This window comes from Stegostoma tigrinum, chromosome 7, assembly GCF_030684315.1.
Source record: "Stegostoma tigrinum isolate sSteTig4 chromosome 7, sSteTig4.hap1, whole genome shotgun sequence".
Lineage (NCBI taxonomy): Eukaryota > Metazoa > Chordata > Chondrichthyes > Orectolobiformes > Stegostomatidae > Stegostoma > Stegostoma tigrinum.
In genome coordinates this window covers 12,249,912-12,271,696 of record NC_081360.1, presented here as the reverse complement: position 1 = coordinate 12,271,696, position 21,785 = coordinate 12,249,912, and the positions used below count along the sequence as shown (strand labels likewise).

General features: G+C 44.7%; 1 protein-coding gene across 1 annotated transcript in view; it reads left to right on the top strand.

The window, feature by feature from the left end:
* col6a1 (collagen, type VI, alpha 1) overlaps nt 1–21,785 on the top strand; it is a 55,355-nt gene that overhangs the window by 12,591 nt on the left and 20,979 nt on the right. Inside the window, exons 9-22 of the mRNA XM_048534301.2 lie at nt 1,319–1,372; nt 1,663–1,707; nt 1,808–1,834; nt 3,284–3,310; nt 3,426–3,470; nt 5,691–5,744; nt 7,656–7,718; nt 9,345–9,407; nt 10,673–10,726; nt 11,443–11,478; nt 12,715–12,777; nt 13,627–13,689; nt 16,196–16,258; nt 19,156–19,218. Of these exons, the coding sequence (XP_048390258.2) occupies nt 1,319–1,372; nt 1,663–1,707; nt 1,808–1,834; nt 3,284–3,310; nt 3,426–3,470; nt 5,691–5,744; nt 7,656–7,718; nt 9,345–9,407; nt 10,673–10,726; nt 11,443–11,478; nt 12,715–12,777; nt 13,627–13,689; nt 16,196–16,258; nt 19,156–19,218 (720 nt within the window). The remainder of the gene's footprint in view (nt 1–1,318; nt 1,373–1,662; nt 1,708–1,807; nt 1,835–3,283; nt 3,311–3,425; nt 3,471–5,690; nt 5,745–7,655; nt 7,719–9,344; nt 9,408–10,672; nt 10,727–11,442; nt 11,479–12,714; nt 12,778–13,626; nt 13,690–16,195; nt 16,259–19,155; nt 19,219–21,785) is intronic.

Genomic DNA, 21,785 nt, shown 5'->3' with positions numbered 1-21,785 from the left:
ATGTATTCAGTGACTTCGTCTTCCCTGCCTACAGAATTCCATAGGTTCACAACCCTTTGAGTGTGTCCCTCGGTACCAGACTCCTCAAACAGGCCAAATAACCTTCCTGCATCTAGTCTGTCCAGCCCTGTTACAGTTTTGTATGCTTAAATCACAACCTTCTAAACCTGTACTGAATACAGGCCCAGTCAAACAAACTTTTTGCATGAGGTAGTCCTGTTATCCTCAGTATCAGACTAATGAACCTCCTCTGCACCTCTTCTAGTATATCCTTTCTTAGGTAGGGAGACTAAACTGCACACAGTTCTTCATGCTTGGTCTTACCAAGGTCCTGTAGTAAGACATCCTGACTTCTAAATTCAAGTCCTCTTGTGATGAAGGCCAACATTTCATTTACCTTCCTGAATACTCTCTGCAACTGACAGTTTACTTGAACTGATTAATCTACAAGGACTTTGTACGTTGACACTTCCCAATATGTCACCATTTAAACTTGCCTTCACACCAAGATATATACTCCATGTTTAGCCATGCTATACTACATCCACCAGTTGTTTGCCCAACTGAGTCAAGTTGTCTACATCAGCCTGAAGCCTTGCATCCTTCTCACAACCGCATCCAGTTTTGTGTCAGCTGCAAACTTGGAAATATTCCATTTGCTACCGTCACCCAGATTGTTTACATATATCGTAAATAGGGGGGTCCAAGCACTGATCCTTGCAATACACCACTAGTCACTGTGTACCACTTGGAAAGACACCCATTGTTCTCACTCATGTTCCTGCCCGTCAACCAGTTTTCAAATTTTACCCCATAGTCTCCTCTATAGGGCTTGATCAAAGCCTTTGGAAAAGCCAAATACACACATCTACTGGCTTCCCTTTATCTATTCTCCTACTTACATCCTCAAAAAAACTCCAGTTAAGTTTGTTAAGCATGCTTTGCCAAACAATTACAATATTGGCAGTGCATATTTCAAGGATTACTGCATCATTCCCAACGTCCTACAGTACAAAAGCTCTCATCTCACCCGTTTTGAAAATATCAGATAGAAAATGTCAAAAGATCGATTGTAGTCATAAATTAATAAAATTAATTGCAAAGGAATTGCTAGCCCTATTCATTGAGGAAGGCTCACCCAGCCTCCTAACTGATGAGGGTGATTTCACAAATGTGAATAGAGTTTTACCGGGGCCATATGATTGACTGTTCACAATGGTGCACATGAGCAGTGTAATCTTCATTTTGCGAGATGTGTTGCACTCGGCACTGGCTGTATGGATGTGTTAAATGGACAATGTTTTGTTCCCTCACACAGGGTTCAGATGGACGTAGAGGTCCTCATGGTCCTATGGGGCCACCTGGTCCCTTGGTAAGTACAGAACCTGCTTCTCTCCGCACTGCTGCTTCCTCTGTAACAATGCTGTCAACAGAATGTGTCCAGTCAGCGTGGAATGGACCCTCTCTTTCAACATTGTTCTTCACCCCTCTTGTGTATGGAGAAATTTTTAATCTGCATGTGTTTTGAACTCTCAGTCACCAAATTGTCGCTTCCATCATAAATCCTAGCTGAACCTCCTAAGTTAATTGCTTTTGACTGTGCTGACTGTTGGTTTGAATGTATTCCCTCACCACTGACAACTCCTTTCTTCTTCATTTCAGGGTAGACCCGGTGATGTTGGTCCAGCTGGTCATCCGGGTATGAAGGTAACTATGTGAATTGCATTGCCACGGTGATATAGCTGGTTACCAACTGTAACACCCGAGCATTCTCTTCAACAACACAATCTTTGTTTTTTGCCAACAGGGTGACAAAGGACAACGTGGCGCAAAGGTAAGGGTGCCAACTGACTTCAGTCACAGAATTACAATTTAATTCCTGATGCCTATTGAGCTTTCATTACAGATGTTACAGAACATGTGTAACATAATCTTTAAACATACGTAGCAATCCTAGTTTTTAGACTGTGTTCTGAGTACAAATCGGAATAAAACTAAGAACAAGGAAGACACTGAGCAATGATGACAACGATATTGTTTCGGACCTTGATACAGTGAATAAGGCAGGAGAGGTTCAGACGAGAAGACACAGATTTAAGGTGAACAACAGAAGGGTTGGGGAAAGAGAGGAAGTTTTTTTTAACACGGCCAGTTATGATCTGGGATGTAGTGGCAGGTGTGAGTTACAGAAAAGGAACTGAGTAACTGCTTGGCAAGATAAACACATGAAGAAATAACAGGGAAGTGCAACTAATTGAGGAGCTCTTTTAAAGAGCCAGAAGAGATGCAATGGGCTGACTTGACACCTTCTGCATGCCACAATTTTATTTTTGAATGGACCCAAATCGGATCGTTATACAACAACTAATTCTTCAGGCCCCAGTGGCCTAGTAGTGCGCCCTGACTCTCTGATTTACAAGAGCAGCAGGCAGTGAGAATGGTTTCTTCATGAAGTTCCCAGTGAAGAGTACTGGCTGAACCATTCCGTCCCTCTCCATTCATTTGTCCTTCGGATTGTCGGCTTGATGCACTCTCATGTACATTCTGTCACTAACAGGCTTGGTCTAAACCAGGCAGCACCTCTGCCCATCCTTCTCAGGGATCTATCCAAGGTAGGGCGAATGTAAAGAGGATGGTAAGAGAGTCACTGCCAAGTCTGGACTATTGCCAGCCCATTTCCACCAGGCAAAGAGCCTAAATCCTGCCCTCACTCAGGGCAAATATTCTGTCTCATAGTTCACCTTAACTGTACAAGGGAAATTGGTAAGGGGGGGGGGGCATTTATTTTTATCATGAAGTGGGGGGAGCTTGGAATCACCCATGAGAGGCAGAATCCAATATAATCAGGGGAAGGGAATCCCAAAATTCCAGGGAATGGAACGCAGGTGTAGGGAGGGAGCTCAGTATTGGCAGGGAGTTGAGGCGGTAGGGAGTCAATTTTAGCAGGGGATGAGCTCAGTAATGGCAGGGGGTGGGCGGCCGGTGAGTTCAGTATCAGCAGGAGGTTGTGGGGGCGTAAACTCAGTATCGGCAGGGGGTTGTGGCGGTGGAGATCAGTATCGGCAGTGAGTGGGGAGCTCAATGTTGGCAGGGGTGTGGCGCTCAGTACAGAAGGGGCTGTCAGGGGGCGCTCATTTTCGGCAGGGGAGGCGGACCTGTACCAACAGGAGAGAATTGGTGTCTGTGGCAAAGTGTTCCACCAATCACATCGGGATACAAAATAAAATGACAATTAGCAAGCACGCTGTGATACATTTGCTGAGTCATGCCTTTTGTTTTTCAGGGCGACAGAGGACACAAAGGAACCAAGGTTAGAGCGATTTGAATCATCTTGGGGTCTACAAAGTCAAAGTATTTGAAAATTTCCCCAGTATCCATCCCACTACACCACTCACTAATTATCTCACTCTGCCCGATGATTTTAGGGTGCGAAGGGATTCCCTGGAAGAGATGGGAAAGACGGTCAGAAGGTAAGAGAAAACGGGATATCGAAGTGTTGAATGTTCTCATTCTGAGAGAAGCACCGTCAGCAATGCTTAGCCAGTGTTTACACACGGGGTTCACCATTGATACATGAATAAAAAGCAGCCCTGAGTAAAGAAGAGACTCTGAGCCAACGAGAGAGATTTGCATTTTATATTTCCTTTTCAGAGATAACTGTGATTTACTTTTGTTGGTGCAATTGCATTTCATTATAAAATCAACCCATTCTCACTGTCAAGCAGCATTCTTTAATCTTTAGCCCTCTGATGAAGAGTCTAGGCCCAAAACGTCAGCTTTTGTGCTCCTGAGATGCTGCTTGGCCTGCTGTGTTCATCTAGCTCCACACTTTGTTATCTTGGATTCTCCAGCAACTGCAGTTCCCATTATCACAGCATTCTTTAGTCGCTAGGCAGGTTAGATAAATTTTTTGAGTAGTATTTAGAGACACATGCCAATGTGTGTTATATCAATTTCCTACACTGTTATAATCCTCCTGATTCTGTGAACCCACAGACTTTACCTAAATATATTTCAAAGAGAACAGGATCAGAACAATTGCATGAGTGGAGAAAAATATTTTTACTTAACTCAGTGAGTACCTGTGGGATTGAGTGGAATGTCGCTAATACATCTGCCCAGTTTAGCATTCCATTCAGCCTTTGTTAAAATCATTTGCATTGAGAAAGACATCTGACCCTCCCAACTATTTAACATCTATGATAATGGGAACTGCAGATGCTGGAGATTCCAAGATAATAAAATGTGAGGCTGGATGAACACAGCAGGCCAAGCAGCATCTCAGGAGCACAAAAGCTGACGTTTCGGGCCTAGACCCTTCATCAGAGAGCTCTCTGATGAAGGGTCTAGGCCCGAAACGTCAGCTTTTGTGCTCCTGAGATGCTGCTTGGCCTGCTGTGTTCATCCAGCCTCACATTTTATTATTTAACATCTATTATGCATTACCATTATTGAATCCCCCATGATTAACAACCTGGGGATTACCATTGACAAGAAACTGGCCTGGACTCACCATATGAATATAGGTGCTACAGGAGCAGGTTTTAGAGGCTGGGAATACTGCGTTGAGTAACTCATCTCCCAAAGCGTGTCCCCCATCTACAAGGCACAAGACAGGAGTGTGATGGAATACTCCCCACTTGCCTGGATAGGTGCAGCCCCAAAAATACTCAAGTAGCTTGACGCCATCCAGGACAAAGCAGCTCACTGCATTGTCACTGCTTCTACCATTTTAAGTATGCACTCCCGCCACCACTGATGCTCTGTAACAGCAGTGTGTACTATCTAATGATGCACTGCGGAAATTCACCAAAGATCCTCAGGCAGCACCTTCCAAACCCACAACTTCGACTACCTAAACGACAAAGGCAGCAGGTACTTGGAACATCATCAGCATGTTCCCCTCCAAACCACTTACCATTCTGCTGTGAAATATATTGCCGTTCCTTCAGTATCACTGAATCAAAATCCTGGAACTTCCTCCAAAGGGGATTGTGGGTCTACCTGCACCCCAAGCTCTGCAGTGGTTCAAGAAGGAAGCTCACAACCACCTTCTCAAGGGTAATTAGAACCTGGCCAGCCAGTGACACCCACATCCTGTGAATGAATTTTTAAAAATCTCCTCTGCAGACATTAGATAATGAGGGATGGTCCATTTGACATCAGTTGAGAAAGTTGTGGGTTTTATACAGGACTGAAGCTAATTTAGCGGCCATTGACTTAGTGTTCCATTACTGGAAATACCATTCTTCAGGGTGAGATATTAAACTGGTGTCCTGCTGGTTAGATCAGGCAAACATTTGGAAATCCTGTGGCCTAAGAATAAGAAGCTTTACCCATGTCCAAAAGCCAGTGGCAAAGATGCCAGTGGCAACCGCTGTTTTGGGATCCCGCTGTGTGCTGTGGAATAAGTGCCATTTGGCAGAGTGGACCTGAACTAACAATCCGAGGGAAGTGGCAGTCCCTGTCCCACCATTGCTATTTGGAAATTTGAAATCGGCATAAAAAGTTTTAAGAAGTCATGACTCGTAAAAGTCACAACAAAACCCTCAATCGGTCGTTGAAACTCAAATCATCCACCAACTGTGGTCTGACAAGTCAGGTCCAGCTTCGCGATGAGGAATGATCAGCTTTTTAAACATTTGTGATGACATGACGTTGAAATATTTTCATGCTATTTATTTGATCAGGGTGATGCTGGGTACACTGGTCTGCCAGGTTGTATTGGATCTTCAGGACTTCCTGTAAGTATTGTACTCTACTTTGTTCTCTTTTTAAAAATGCCTGCAGCATTTGGCAAACGGTTGTCGATCTGTAATCTCAGTGTGTATGATTTTGTTTCTCTTGCTGCCCAGCACACTTTTTTTGTTTTGGTCTGTGGGTGAATGTGAAAGCAGCATCTATGCTGTAGTTGAACTCCAGTCCTGTGAGTGAAGGCCCAAAGGCTGTGTTGGGGGATCCAGGCCCACGTTTGACATCGCGCGTTGCCCAGGAGACGGGAAAGGTTGTGCTGCGCCGGATTTCTGGAATGGCGTTTGGCTATGGCTGATAATCCCGAGAGCATGCACATGACTGATGCCCTTCCAAGTGAATTCTGGGCAGCGAGGGAAATTTGAGCCAGTTTGCATCCCATTCCAATTTTGTGCCAATTCCATCCTATGCCGCATCCCACTGGCACTCCCCATGGACGAGGAATTGGGGTGTGCGACAGAGGTACATGCCATAAGTGCCAGGCAGCTGAGTAATCAGCCATTGGAGTCCTATTGCCAGAGGACGACTGATGTGATTCAGTCATCCATTGGTCCCCTCAAGGTATTAGGGACGAGGCCAACTGCCTTGATGTGGACTCCTGGTGGCAGACCAAGGAACCAGCACTCCAGGCAGGCTTTGAAACAAAGGAATGCAAGAGCAGAGGTGGGCTGTTCAGCCCCTTGAGTCTAATCCGCTATTCTAGATCATGGCAGATTATCTCGCTCAACGTCATATCCCTTGATGCCATTAAGAATTTTAAGGCATATATCCTTACCCTCATCTGTTACCCCTCCCAAATGGTGTCCTGATTTCTAAGACCATTCATTAAAAAAAATACTTTTGGGAATGTACAGAGAGAGAGAGCACATCTCAAGGTTTGTGCTCCCTACCCACAACCCCTAGCCTGAACTGCAAGCTTCACTTCCTTCCAAGGTTAAATTGATTGTGACTGTGGGGGCTAGTTGGCCACTTTAGAGAAAAAAAACGCGACTATTAATTGCCCCCTAAAGAAGCCCACCCACTGCGCAATATGAGTTCTTAAAGAGTACAGTCTCCATCATTCACCGAGGATATAAGACCCATATTGACATTTGCAGTGTCACCATTTGCTACTGTCTCCATCCCAAAAAACTCACGTACTTCTGTGTGGACACTGAAGTTTTCTGGGTCAAGCTCTCAGACCCTGTCAAACAATCTTAAGCTTCCACAGATAACTCTATCTGTTGAACACCAAACATTACCCAGAGCTTATTGAGCCGGCGCTGGCTGTCCGCAGAGAAGGTGTATGCTCCTCCGTGTGATGGACTGTGAGGCCATCTTGAAATTCAAGATTCACATCGTCAAGTAGCAGAATATCAAGCCTTTGTATTAGAAAGAAGAATTGTGCTCAGAAATACAGCAAGAACCCATCACCTGTTGATATGAGAAATGCCTGACCTCCAGTTTTGTCCGTGTGTTACCAGGAATTGGAGGTTAATATCCAGGACACTGTTACAAGAAAAAAAATAGGGATGTTAAAAATGTATGTAAAGACCTGAGTTCAGATTATTAGTTGTTGAAATATCAAAGATGACGAGGTGGTCAAAGTCAAGAATAATTCTATTGGGTTGTCAAGCTCTGTTTGCTTCTGATTGGCTGATTCATGAAGATGGACATGGCAGGTGACCAATAATAGGTTGTGCTGGCGGAGGTGGGGCAGGACATTGAGATCACGTGAAAAATGGAGTTTATAATCTTGTTTAATCCAGCTGGATTACCTCAGTAATATTGCTGTAGTCCTAACTCTGGTATTACATGTCCTGAAAGGCAGTGCATGTTTCTCATTGAGCTAAACAAGTGGAGATTGAGGTGTGGTACAAAAGATTAATTGACTGCAAATCTTTTTGAAATCTTTTTCCTCACAGGGACTACCTGGACTGCAGGGTCTTAAGGGCGATCCAGGTCCATTTGGAAGAAAGGGACAGAAGGTACGAAGTTTCTAAGAGGGGTACAGTACATATTATTGTAAAATAATGCCTTCCTTATAATCAGTCACCAAGTGGCATCTTAGCTGCCTAAATATTTGACTTCATCTGGTTGTGAAGTTATTTAAAATTTAGTCCTTTGTAAATTTGACTCCTCCAGTAATGATGATGGGATCGTGGATTCATTATCATTTGTCCACCATTTGAGTGGACATAGACAATATGAGGCCAGCACCTTATCCCCCATGAGCTGTTGGGACTGATGCTAAAGGATGAGAGATCTCCTTGGGGACTCAATAAACATGGAGCTAGAAAAACAGAGCAGGTCAGACAATATCCGAGGAGCAGGAAAGTCAACGTTTCAGGCCGAAACATCGACTTTCGTGCTCCTTGCATGCTGTCTGACTTGCCGTTCTTTTTCGGCTCCACATTTATTGACTCTAGCTTCCAGCAATTGCAGCTCCAGATCTCCTAGGGGAGATTGGTTAGCAACACTTTCTGCTCCACACTTGCCTTCTTCTGGTGCACTGCCTTTTTGAAGATGCTGTAATGTCTTTTCTCTTTTAGCTTTTTTTTCTTATTTTCCTCACTTATTCTGTGTATGTCTGTAAAGTAGTGTAACCTTTTTCTTTATTTTCTCTTTCTTTTTGCATCTAAGATTGTACCCTAGGTACTAAGATGGTGCTGTGCATTGGATGCCATTGTACACTTCTCACTGTGATCCTGTTCTTTTGTAGCTTGAGTACACGTGACAATAAATCTAACTTTAATGCCCCAATGGAGGATAGGACTATTGCACGCACTGATGGAGCAATTTGCAGCACGGAACAGTTGGAAACATGACTGGTTTCATGCTACAGCCTGGGACCCACTGTGCGAAAATACTACAATATTGATGAATGTCATTCATGAGTCCCTTCCATCTACTACCCACCTTCCCCAATCCACCCAACCGAAGAGAAGCTAAATGGAGCTGATCGATTTCTGAGAAGGGAATAATGAAAATAGTGTGAGAATGACGGTGTAGCTGGAGATACTGAGAGGTGGACCTTGCTGATAATATGAATGAAGTTTTAATATGGAATAGAAATCCTGAGTTGGATGGGGCAGCAAGGCGTTGGACATCGTCACCTTGTGTTCACACTGCTCTCACTTTGGGTCTTTGCAATGGCTTCATACAGAACCACTTTATTACCTACAGGCAAAGGAATAGGACAGACAGAAAGCAATCGTTATCCTTCTAGACTTGTCCCATAGCTGACTTGGGTATCACAACACACAGAATCTCTCAAACCATGTGGATCTCCCTGCATCAGATGAAGAATGCTGTTTTAAAAACTCAAGGCTAACAAAAGGAATGAAACATGGAAAATTCCTCACTGCTTCCCACTTGGGTGACACCAAACTAGTCTAAACCCCTGTGACCCTGGCTAACATTAATAAGGTCTTGCCTCCTGTCTTGAAGTGATCCTGTTGGACAAGTTTAGCTCTCTTTTGAGTAAATTCAGCGAATTAGCGCACCTTGAATAGGCTGAAAGTGTGCTATGTGAGGATAACCTACAATAATTAAATCAGGGGAAAACAAAATGTTGATGTGTGAAATAATTATGTGTTTGATTCTTTATGTAGGGTGAACCCGGCTTAGATGGGGAGCCTGGACGACCTGGAAACGTTGGGAGACCAGGCGATAAGGTTTGTTCTTCCTGTTCCTGAGAGAGGTTGGCCTTTCAAGTCAGACAACCAAATTCATTTGGCATCAAAGTTAAGTGGATGTTGTGTCTACAATATGAGTTGACGGAGCAGACCAAAAGGGACAAATAACTTATTTCTACTCCTGCGTCTTATGGTCTTTGCACAATGCAATTTGGGGCTGGTCTATTCCTCCTGCTTGGTCACTTCGAATGCATTTAAAATGGCTTTGAATGGCTTAAAAGTGCAATTAATTGGCACTGAATTGGTAATCTGGTTCAGAGAGTGCAGCTATACTTGGTGTGGGATCCCCTGATCCACTGGGATAGAGACACATAGTTGAGGCTTAATGTTGTGCTTGCCTCTGCGATGTAGAATGGAATTGAAACCAGGCATTTTGGTGACAGCGAAGGGGAAATGTTCCATGCTTCCAGAATCATAACCTTGCCCTTTGCACAATTCTCACAAAAAAAAACCAAGTTGATTATAGAGTCATACAACATGGAAACAGGCCCTTTGGTCCAGCTCGTCCATGCTGACCTGGTGTCCTTAACTGAATGAGTCCCTTTTGCCAGTATTTGGCCCGTATGCCTCTAAATTCTTCCTATTTTAGTACCAGTGTAAATGTCTTTTAAAATTTTTTAATTGTACCAGCCTCTACCTCTGGCAGCTCATTCCATACATGCCATACCCTCTGTATGACAAAGTTGCCTCTCAGTTCCCTTTTAAATCTTTCCCCTCTCACCTTATGCCCTCTAGTTTTGAACTCCCTGACCCGATGTTGCAGCATGACGTCCCGTATGCCTATACTCTGACCAGTGAAGGCAAGCATACCAAATGCCTTGTTCATCACCCTGTTTTCTTTCCCCTGTCTGTGTTGTGATCAGTTTGCTGTTAGTAAGGGGACATTGAGGACATGAGGATTAACCGTCTCACTTGTCATTGTCAAGTAGCCAGTATGGAACAGATTAAGATTGAGGTTTTGCCCTGAGTGTAACAATGCCAAGGGCTGACGTGTTCCCAACTGAGAGCTCAGGCAGAAGGGGATAAAAATATTGATTGGTTAACAAGGAGGAGAATGTAGGCCTGGTTCCTATGACACTGTAATTTCTTTTCTTGATTTACAACCTCCTGAAACTCATGGTTTTGCTCCTGGCCCTGGGGGAATATTCAGCAGCAAATTTGTAAGGTTGTTAAGCTGGTGACTAGGCTTGTTACTATGTTAACCTGCAGCAGACACTGAGATATGGCGGATTGATGTTTAACAGGGAAATCAAGGCCCCAGAGGAAGCAACGGAGATCCTGGGGAGAGTGGAGACGACGTAAGTAACTTCTGTTTCTGTGCTTCCACTTCAGCTCACCAAGTAGCTGTGAAGAGGAGAATCTTGGCTCAACGTTGCCTTGTGTTCGTAATCTTCCGGGGTTAGAACTGCATGTTGTTTGACTGGTAACATGTAATTGTACTGATCACTGTTGGGCTTTGGAGGGTTGTTAACACCAATGATTTAGGGAAGGATAAATGAGTGGGTGGAATTGGAAATTTGAAAGCCACCATGCCAAACATTGAGACCCTGTAGTCTTGTTGGTCCAGTTTTGACCCACCACATGAACCGACGTAGCCAGAATAAAAAAAAACAGTATAAAAATAAACCAAGTTTTAAGCAGGAGTGAGCTCAAGGTCCAAGTGCCTCAGAGTTGGAGCCCTCGGTGGACATCACCATTCTAAGTCCCTGATGCTCAGAATGCTGGATTGACATCTAGTCAGGATGACTGTCCAGTCCTTTGGATCCATAATGAGGGAGCTGCGTAGGTCTAACAAACCTATCAACTGGTGTACCAGAATTGTTGGCCATGAGATCTGTTATCCACCCTGTAAGTGTTGCTCGACCAGGGAAGAGGGTGTAGACAAACAGAGCAGCAACAACCATCACTGGGCCACTCTTAGCACGTGCCACCTAACTTCCACACACAAACAAGAAGGTCAGTTCTTTCTTCTCTGTTTTCTTACCGCACGATTTACTGTTGTTTTCCTACGCAGGGACCGGCAGGAGATGATGGAGATGTTGGTGAGGAGGTAAATGGACTTTTTTTGTTTTGCATACTTTGCCAGGAGCGCTTTAGACCAATCCCTGATGTATTTGAGTAATACAACAGAGAGAACCGCACAAACACTGCCAGATTGTTGGTTTCCCGTATGCAGGAGTGATTTTTCTTCTTTGTATGTTAAGTCCCTTGCATTATTCAATATCAAATGTTGCACATTCGTTGTGTATTGCCTTGCATTAGTCGGCAGAGACTCTCTGGAAATCCCTTAATCGACAGTAAGAATAAATCTTCCTCTGAAGAGGCAAGTGAAAATGTGAAGGGGATGTATTTGAGATATAGCCAAAGGAGTTTAATTTCCTCAGAGCATGCTGGTTGTATATTCGCATAAGTGATAGGAAACAAATGTTTTCTTAAAAGAAATTATAAAAGTGAATCGTTCAGTGTGTTTGCTAATACCCTCATGTGCTGTCTAACACATGCCTCACTGGATGCAATTTAAGATGGATTAATGGTCATGTTTTTTAGAAGTCCTGCCTGGAGGAATTTAAACACTTCCTTAGGAAACGTTTACTTATAAAACTCCATTTGGAAAAATGATTCTGTCCGATAACATCTTCAATGTATAATCTGCCTCTGCCAATCCCTATCCATTGCCACCCAAGCATAAACACATATTTGGATAGAGACCAAGGCTTGAAAATGCGTATTTCCAGTCAGTTCTGTCAAGACTCTGTTCCATTTGAGATGAAGTTCTTCCACCCATCCCTCCTAAAATCAGGAAGGGGCAGTGGAGATTGTCTAGGAATAACCTCCCTGCATGCCCCATGAATTCCATTTCCCAGCCACCTCAACTCCAGCAGAATCCAAGCTGGTGGAGACCTAGACCAGCAAAGAGGTTCGTGAAGGCCTTGGGGGGTGGGGGTGTCAATGGTCTGTTCCTGAGGGGAATAGAAAATGTAAGCCTTTCCATGCTCGCTAAAGTCTAATCAAAACCTCCTCACTGCAGATTCAATGATTCATTGTATTAGTACTCAGTTTCTCCAAGGGGTGTTTTGTGCAATCTCTCAAGCAAATCATCTGAGTCAAGTACCCCAATGTATGTCCTAGACTTGTTCAGCGGTGAGATGCTGTAGGAAACAGCTGTGCTAAACGTTCCCTGCCTTGATGTTACTGATGTGTGGATGTACAGTTGACAATGGTCAAGCTGTGCCATCCAAGATGGTTGCCTGAATTGTTCTTGTAACCCACTTCTGCTATTTTCCAGGGTCCTCCCGGTGAATCAGGGCTGCCTGGTCCTCCAGGCCCAAGAGGAGACAGGGGACCTAAGGTAATTAATATTTGGAGAAACTGAGAAGAATTAACAGTAGAGAACAGGGAAGGCCATTTCAGCCACACTGTCACTGAGATTATGGCTTTCCCTTTGCTGCTATCCCAGACACCTCCTTAGGCTGTTATCTGTCCACCGCGTTTCCACTCGTGGATAAATAGCCAAGTGGTGGTGCTCAGGGATGGGGTTTCCATTTTGGTATCTCCAGGAACATTTGGCCTGGCTGTCATGGTCTTTACTTAGCAACGTAGATGCTGAGGAAATGGTTGGCAATGGATGTCACTGTCCCATCCTTTAATCAGAAACGGCCTGCCCTTTCTATTTTCTCATATTCTTCTGTGGGATGTGGATTTCCCTGGCCAGGCCAACGTGTGTTGCCTGTCCCTAATTTCTCTAGGCTTGCAGAGCTGTTTGAGAGGATGATTTAAGAGTTGGCCATGTTTCATGTGGCACTTCTCTCCTTGAAGGGCATTGCCAAATTGGATGCGTTTTGACAACAATTGATGATTGATTGGTTTCACCATTGCTGAGACGAACGTGGGGCAAGATTTGTATCCATGTCCCAGGGTGTTAGCTTGAACCGGTAGGTTATTAGAACACGAAACGGAAACTGCTGGAAAAGCTCAGCAGGTTAACATTTCGGGTCTGATGACCTTTCCTCGGGTGAGATTACCACCATCTCTCTAACAGAGAATCCTTTTCCCTCCTTATCTTGGGAGCTATATCCCCATGTGAAAAGGAATAGCTGAAGGCTCGGAGAGATAGGGAAGGAGATGGAGAGGGGGAGGGTTCAGCACTGATGTAAATTGCAGCAACGTGACATATGTTCCTCCTTGTTTCTCTCCGTAGGGGAATGCCGGACCCGAGGGACAGCAAGGGCATGAGGGTCCTCCCGGAGTTAGTGGCGACCCGGTAAATATACTCTTGGCTGATGCTGGAAGAGAGGAATAATCAGATGGAAGCTTTGCTCGTTTGTCTGTACAGGCAACTCATGAATGAGCATCACCGTTTCATGTTCTCACTCTGTGTTAATGTATAGTGAGGAAAATGTAGGCTGTACGCTGACACTGTTGTCTAGATAACTGCCACAGCACCCAGAGTGCTCTCTTCGTTGGTCTGCTGGAACCTAACCCAACCCAGAGGGGAGAAAAAACACATTAAAAGCCAATAACATATGGAAATGAATGTCCTTATCTACCCTTTTTGAAGTGTATAAGATCAGTATGTGTTCTTCACAAGTTTTGTAGAAACTCTGTGTGGAAGCAGGCCATTCCACCCATCGAGTCCACACCGACCTTCCAGACAGCATCACATCCAGATCCACCTCCATACCCCAACGCCCTGCATTTCCCATGGCTAACCCATCTGTCCTGCGCATCCCTGGACACTATGGGCAATTTCCAATGGCCAATTCACCTAACTTGCAACATCTTTCGACTCCGGAGTACCTGGAGGAAACTCACGTAGACACAGGGAGTATGTGCAAACTCCACATGGACAGTTGCCAGAGGATGGGTTCGAACCCGGGTCCTTGGCGCTGTGAGGCAGCAGTGCTAATCACTGAGATTGGTGGCTCTTCGTTTTATTGGCTCTTCCTTCTGCGGAATACCTTCCTGTCATGATTCTGAATCCCTGCAGACTCCTGCTGTTTGCCTCAGGGAGATTGATTGGATGGCATGGCAAAGGGGACAAGGCTACTCTGTAGCCCAAAACGAAAAGCAGGAGTGCTGGAGAGACTCAGCAGGTCTGTGAAGAGAGGCACAGAGTTAACATTACGAGTTCGGTGCTCCTTCTTCAGGGCTGGGCTCGAAACGTTAGCTATGCTTTCTGGCCTTCTCTCTGCATATGCTGCCAGACATGCTGAGTTTCTCCAGAGCTCACTGTTTATCATTTCAGATCTCCAGCATCGATCATTCCTTTATTGTACTGTAGAATTCTGAAACCTGTTGAAGGCGGGAGTAGTCAGTGGTATGTGAACTGCTATTCAAGTCAGCTCTTGCCCAGATGATTTCAAACAGCCTCCAGATTTAACTAGGCCTTATGCCTCCTTGTCCATGGTGGGGGGGTGGGGTGGGGGGAGAGGGGGGTGGAGGGCGAGACAGTATAATGCACATGCGCACATAAAATGGACCAGGATCCACACTTGCCCCAGGGTATTCAACGCCACTTCTGTGACCCAGTAAGAATAGATGTCTCTTGTATTTAAATATGATTTACAGCACTGTAGGTGAATAATGACCAGAAACCATAGCAACTAAACCATTCTGGAATTTTGAACAGCATAACGCACACCAGATGCACAAAACTCACTGGGAGCGGATACGCTCAAATGTTGGCCAGACATACTAGCAGGACATTTTTAATAGAAATTCAAGAAAGCTATTATAAGACTCAACAATGTCACTCAGTGATTGTGAATTGTTAGAAGTGGTAGTGACTTATGCATTTTAAATTTACCCACTATTCCTGATTTTGTTAAAACGCTCATATCTGTGATGTTTAGGAGGCAGTTCTGCCTGTGTAGTATCTGGTCTGTGTGGAGACAGCTGTGGACAGTGGTCATTTAAAATGCTGAGATTAGACTCAGTGTTAGAGAGAGAGAGAGAGAGAGAGAGAGAGAGAGAGATGAAAAAAATCATCCACAGTCTCCCTGACTGACCAATTTATTCTCAGGATTTGGGTCATCTTCTGTCCTTCGCCATTAATTATGGACCAGACCAGACTGGGCCTCTTCAAAATATTTTAAGAAGGTAGCCTGGATCCTAACCCTTTCTTATTTTAAAAATAGATATGAAGTACCTGTTCTTGATGCAATGCAACTAGTCAAACTACTCACCATTAAGCAAAAACACCATTCATTTAAACGCTATAGTTAAAATAAAACAAAAGAGGAATTTAGAATAATAACTTTAGTGGAAAATTTAACTGAATAATAGATAGGATAACTATTACTAATTAATTGTTCCAAATAGTAACATCACATAAAGGCACCCCTTGCAAAAAGGCAGATTCAGACACAGATTCTCACATTCAGTCTTCCCATCCAGCAAGGGAAAAAACATCAAGGAAAAATTCAGAGAGTAGCAGCCGGGAGACATTCACTGAAGCTTTCAACTCTGTTGAGACCACAATAGCTTCTGAAGCTACTGAAAAACAAAAGCCCAGAAATCCTGATCTCTGGGTTTAGTAAACTGCTCGGAAATTCTGACTTACAACCCCTCTTTCAAAAATAAAACCAGAACAAAATAACCTTTCAAGGCCACAGCATTGTCACATATTTGCCAATGAGAAAGTTGATTTCAACTATTGATGTGGTACTGTTAACTCAATGCATTGGTCATTACTCATCATCCTTGTGTCCACATTCTATGTTGTGTTTGCAAGCAATTCCTTAACCTGTTCCTTCCTTTAATCTCAGGGTGAACCTGGTCGACCAGGACCTAGGGGATTTAAAGGTGACATGGGACGTCCAGGACAAGAGGTTTGTGCCATCTATATTAAGAGTTTAATTCTGGTGAGGTTTCAATCGGTGTATATAGCCTGGCGCTGGTCCTTACGACAACTGGGCCTGACCTCCAGTGGCTGGATCTGCTCATGTGGGGATAATCGGGGTGGGGTAGCCTGTTTGACGGTCACACTACTCCTGTCCCTGAACAAAAGCTGGTCTGACCCTTTTCTACAAACATTAAGAGGTAGGCTTTCAGGCCTCTGTCTTCCTTGGATTCTGAGTGTAGGGTGAAATTGGGGAGTGTCAGCGGTGGTCACTACCAGCAGGTTACACCTTGTGTCCCCTGGCTGGCCTGAGAGGTGATGGCCACCCGAAGGTTGCAGGAACAGCAACTCATATTCCGCTTGGGAACCCTGCAGCCTAATGGTATCAATGTGGACTTCACCAGTTTCAAAATCTCCCCTTCCCCAACTGCATCCCTAAACCAGACCAGTTTGTCCCCTCCCCCCACTGCACCACACAACCAGCCCAGCTCTTCCCCTCCACCCACTGCAGACCAAAACCAGTCCAACCTGTCTCCGCCTCCCTAACCTGTTCTTCCTCTCACCCATCCCTTCCTCCCACCCCAAGCCGCACCCCCATCTACCTACTAACCTCATCCCACCTCCTTGACCTGTCCGTCTTCCCTGGACTGACCTATCCCCTCCCTACCTCCCCACCTATACTCTCTCCACCTATCTTCTTTTCTCTCCATCTTCGGTCCGCCTCCCCCCTCTCCCTATTTATTCCAGAACCCTCACCCCATCCCCCTCTCTGATGAAGGGTCTAGGCCCGAAACGTCAGCTTTTGTGCTCCTGAGATGCTGCTTGGCCTGCTGTGTTCATCCAGCCTCACATTTTGTTGTCTTGGTATTATCACTAGACTGCTAATCTGGAAACACAGGTAATGTTCTGACGACCCTGGTCCAAATCCCATTGGGGCAGATGGTGGAATTTTGAATTCAATAAAAATCTGGAATTAAGAGTCTAACAATGACCATGAAACCATTGTTGGGGGAAAAACCCATCTGGTTCACTTATGCCCCTTTAGGGAAGAATCCCACAGCCTGTGAATGAATTAAAAAAAGACTTAGCCCCATCTTTTATTCATTGAGGCTGTTGCTGGCTAGACAGCACTTATAGCCCATCCCAAAATGGCCAGTTAAGAGCCAAACACATTGCTCTGGGTCTGGAGTCACATGCCAGCTAAGGAAAGCAGTTTCCTTCCCTAAAGGGCATTAGGGAACCAGAGAGGTTTTTCCAACAATGGATTCATCGTCATCACGAGACTCTTTAAATCCAGATTTTTTAATTCAGTTCAAATTCCACCATCTGCCACAATGGGATTTGAACCTGGGTTGTCAGAAAATAACTCAAATCCCTGATTTAACAGTCCAACATTAATACCACTAGGCCATCGCCTCCCCTCTGAAACATGGGTTAGATACTTGACACACATGAGATACAGATCAGAGCCTGATCACACATGGAAAAAAGTGCTTTTTTTTTGGACTGCCTAGGCCATTTTCAAAATAGAATCCTAAATATGTGTCTGTTTCATTGTGAAGTTGAAAGGGAACAGACTGTGCTACTAACAGTCTGACTCCCTACCTTATGCCCCCTTTATCCATAAGCCTCTACCTCATCTTGTGTGAAGGCATAACTATATCTGGGCCAGATGCTGAAGGCTTCAAGTTGCTGAGCTGCATTGGAAAGCACACCATCCCCTAATAAAATGCCCCATTGCCTCAGATCTCTGACGACCATGCCCACCTTGTTTATTGCTGGTTGTGAACTGTGCCTTTGATAAACTTGATTTTGTCTAAAACTGTGCTGCTCTTGTCTTAGCTCACACTGTGTTCTATTCCACATTCACGCCCTGTGCTTGCTGACTGGGTGCTGGAACTGCAACACCCTGAATTTTTTTCAATTTTTCCTCCCCGTTTTTAAACCCCTCCACAGCTTTGTATCTGTCATTAATGCCCTCCGGTCCTATGATCCTCTGAGATAGCTGCAATCCTCTCAACCTGGCCTTGTGTCCGTGCTTGACTTGAGATATTCCATTATTGATGGCCATGTCTCAATCTCAAGAATCCATGCCTAAACCTTCCCAGCTTTCTTCAACGGGGCTCCTTAAAACCTACCCCTTCAATTATGTTTTGGATCTCTTGCTGACTGCCATCTCCTCAGAACTTTTAACTTTGTTTCTTTATTTTTGAAATTTTTACTATGTAGTGTAGAACTTTTGGCTTTTTTTCTTCATTTCTCTATTCTTGTACCCAATCTATTTTAGTACCTAAGATTTGTAACTAGGTACTTTGGCATTATGTGTGGTGACATTGTACACCTCTCACTCTACTCCCGTACTTTTGTATATGAGTACATGTGACAACAAAACCTTATTCTAATTCTAGAGATTTGCCGACGTACTGTTATAATACACTTTCAAAGCGCTGTAGAATATTTTAAGTGAAAGGTGCCGTACAAACATAAGTTATTGCTGTGCTCTGTAATGCCACCCATCTCCTCTTAGCTTTGGTGTCAGCTGACTGCCCCTCTTGTTGAAGACAGGATGCTGGAACAGTGAGAATTATGCCCTTAGAAGTAATCCTGAACCTCCTGTGCGTACCTGGGGCGTATCAGTTATCCAGTGTTGAACTGTACTTGCCTCCGTCAAACACGGATGAGGTGAATGTTTGCCAAGAGACGCACGCTGAAGTCGGGCTTGTCCATGAACTGAGTAACTTAATATTTTGATGAACATAATGGGCATCAAACCCAGTGAGGATCAGCGGCATCCCTCCAGCCTTCTCTTTCCTTTGTGATGGTCAGACTTTTCTGAATTTGTAATTGAGATCGCAAAAGACTAATTGATGTTTCATCCACCCGCAGGGACCAAGGGGACCCAGAGGTCCAAAGGGCTACCCTGGAGACCCAGGCCCAATGGGACAGATGGTAAGAAAATGCACAGTAAGCAGTCATGGAGGTATAAAATGCCATTTGTACTTCTGAATCCTGTCGGCACTTGAGAGGGAAACGTCACATTCATTTCTCAGCTAGAGAGGTTTTGACTCTGGGCAGAATTAGCAGCCCACTTTCTTGAGGGGCCCGTCATGCAAATATAAATGGTCTCATATCCTGTGTGTTAATGCAAAATCCGCTTTTTCCACCTTCATTCTGGGATGTGGGCATAGAGTTGCAAGGTTGGTATTTATTGCCCACCTCTGTTTGCCCTTCCGAGGCTAAGGGTGGGACTGTTTGTCTTGAATCACTCCAGGCAGTGTGGTGAAGGTATTACAGAGGGTGTTGCAGAGTGCTGACCCTGCGATGGTGAAGGAATCATCATGTATTTGGAATTGAGGAAGTTATGTCACTGAGAGGAAAATGAACGTGACATTGGGGTGTAGGCAAACTCCTCACGTTGGTCCTTCATCTCTTGTAAGTGATGAAGCTTGCAGACTTTGGGAAGTGCTGCCAGAGCATCTTGCAGTGTGCATTTTGTAGATGGTACACACTCTCTATTCAAGAGTTTAGATCTTTAAGACAATGGTTGAGGTGCCAATCAGATAGGCTGCTTTGTCTTGGATGGTGTTGAAAGTGCTACTGCACTCGTCTGGGCAAGTGGGGCATATCTCATCACCCTCCTGACTTAATGCAGTTCAGCCCTTTGCTGCAATCCTGAGCTCTGCTCTGCAGTGAGTATAGTCTTCCTCCCTCCTGCCTCAACAAATCGCCTCCCTCAAGGGAGACATGGATCACTACATCAGAAACCCGCAAAATCAGTTGAATTGTCATCAAAGCTTAGCCAACTTGTGACACTGAAGCAGGTAACAGAAGTGGTCTGTGTGTGTGAACCTATCCTGGGCGTCCATTTTGAATGCTGTACCAGGCATTAACAGGGCAGTAGTGAGGTTGGTATCCTTCCTGCCCAGTTCCTGGAGATTTTTCACAACTCCGTTTAAGAGGGGCCTTACCCAGTCTAGATTTTCAATCCTACTGCTTGTTTTAAGCCATCAGCTCCCTTTTTTAAAGATGGGTATTGGGCCCTGCTTGCCATCAGTTGGCTCTCCTGGTTGCCAGGCAGGGCTGTGGCATACAGTTCCATGTGTGTTAGAACCGAAGCTGCGCAGCAAACGAAAGCTTGGGATTATTTTTGCCAAAAGGACAGCTGTGCGTCTCCAGGATGCATTCGTGCACACAAGTGCCAATGCCTGTGCCACTTAAACAGTGCCACACCTTTCACAAACTTACATCACCATTGGCAGGCTGCAAACCAATAGTGTCCAATTTTCAATGTGCCATGTTCTATTCACACTCACTGTTGCTCACTGGGTAAACTAATGGGCGTTGCCCTTACACCAGTGAAGGGCCATATTTGTGCGTGTGGTGGGGTGGGGTATGGAAGTGGGAGTGGGGAGGCACAGGTGGCATAATGCCAACATTCCACCCCACGCTGTGGCTTTCTGTCCCCAGTAGATCTGTTTAAATAAACCTCTTTGTTTCCCCCCACCCCGAAAGAAAAAAGGCTCATTAGGATGTCGGTCACAGATAGGGGTGGGGGGGTTGTGTGTGGGGTGGAATTAAAGCTATGAAGAAAGAGGAGGGAGCCTGCCCAAGACTGAGATGTCAGGGGTGACATTTTGGTTCATGAGAGAAGTAGACAAAATTGCTCTCGCTTGGTCTGCCTGTTCTTGCGATGTGACAGCCGTTCAACTGTATCCCAAAAAGTATTAAGAAGAATAGAATATAATATTCGTGGGAAGGTAGAAAACATTTCTTAAGCAAAGAGGACTTGGAATTTGGGATTTCTTGCCCACAAAATATTGTTGGAAGTGCTTTAAATTTGAAATCCTTTAAAATCAAAATCCTGTAATGGACATGGGTTACAAAGGTTTATTGAAGGGCATTTGGACAGCAAGCAGAAGTGCAGGGCCAGACTAGGTGGCTCAGTTGGACAGAAATGTGACTTGAAGCACTCAGAAGTGGAGTGTGACACTCTACAGACACAGGCCAGATTGTAAAGTTAATCTCTGACTTGACCTATATTGATGTTTCACTTGAAAACCTTTCATATATTACTTTAGAACATAGAACATTACAGCACAGTACAGGCCCTTCGGCCCTCGATGTTGTGCCGACCTGTCATACCGATCTCAAGTCCATCTAACCTACACTATTCCATGTACGCCCGTATGCTTATCCAATGACGACTTAAATGTACCTAAAGTTGGCAAATCTACTACTGTTGCAGGCAAAGCGTTCCATTCCATTACTACTCTCTGAGTAAAGAAACTACCTCTGACATCTGTCCTATATCTTTCACCCCTCAATTTAAAGCTATGCCCCCTCATGCTCGCCATCACCATCCTAGGTAAAAGGCTCTCGCTATCCACCCTATCTAACCTTCTGATTATTTTATACGTTTCAATTAAGTCACCTCTCAACCTTCTTCTCTCTAATGAAAACAGCCTCAAGTCCCTCAGCCTTTCCTCGTAAGACCTCCATACCAGGCAACATCCTGG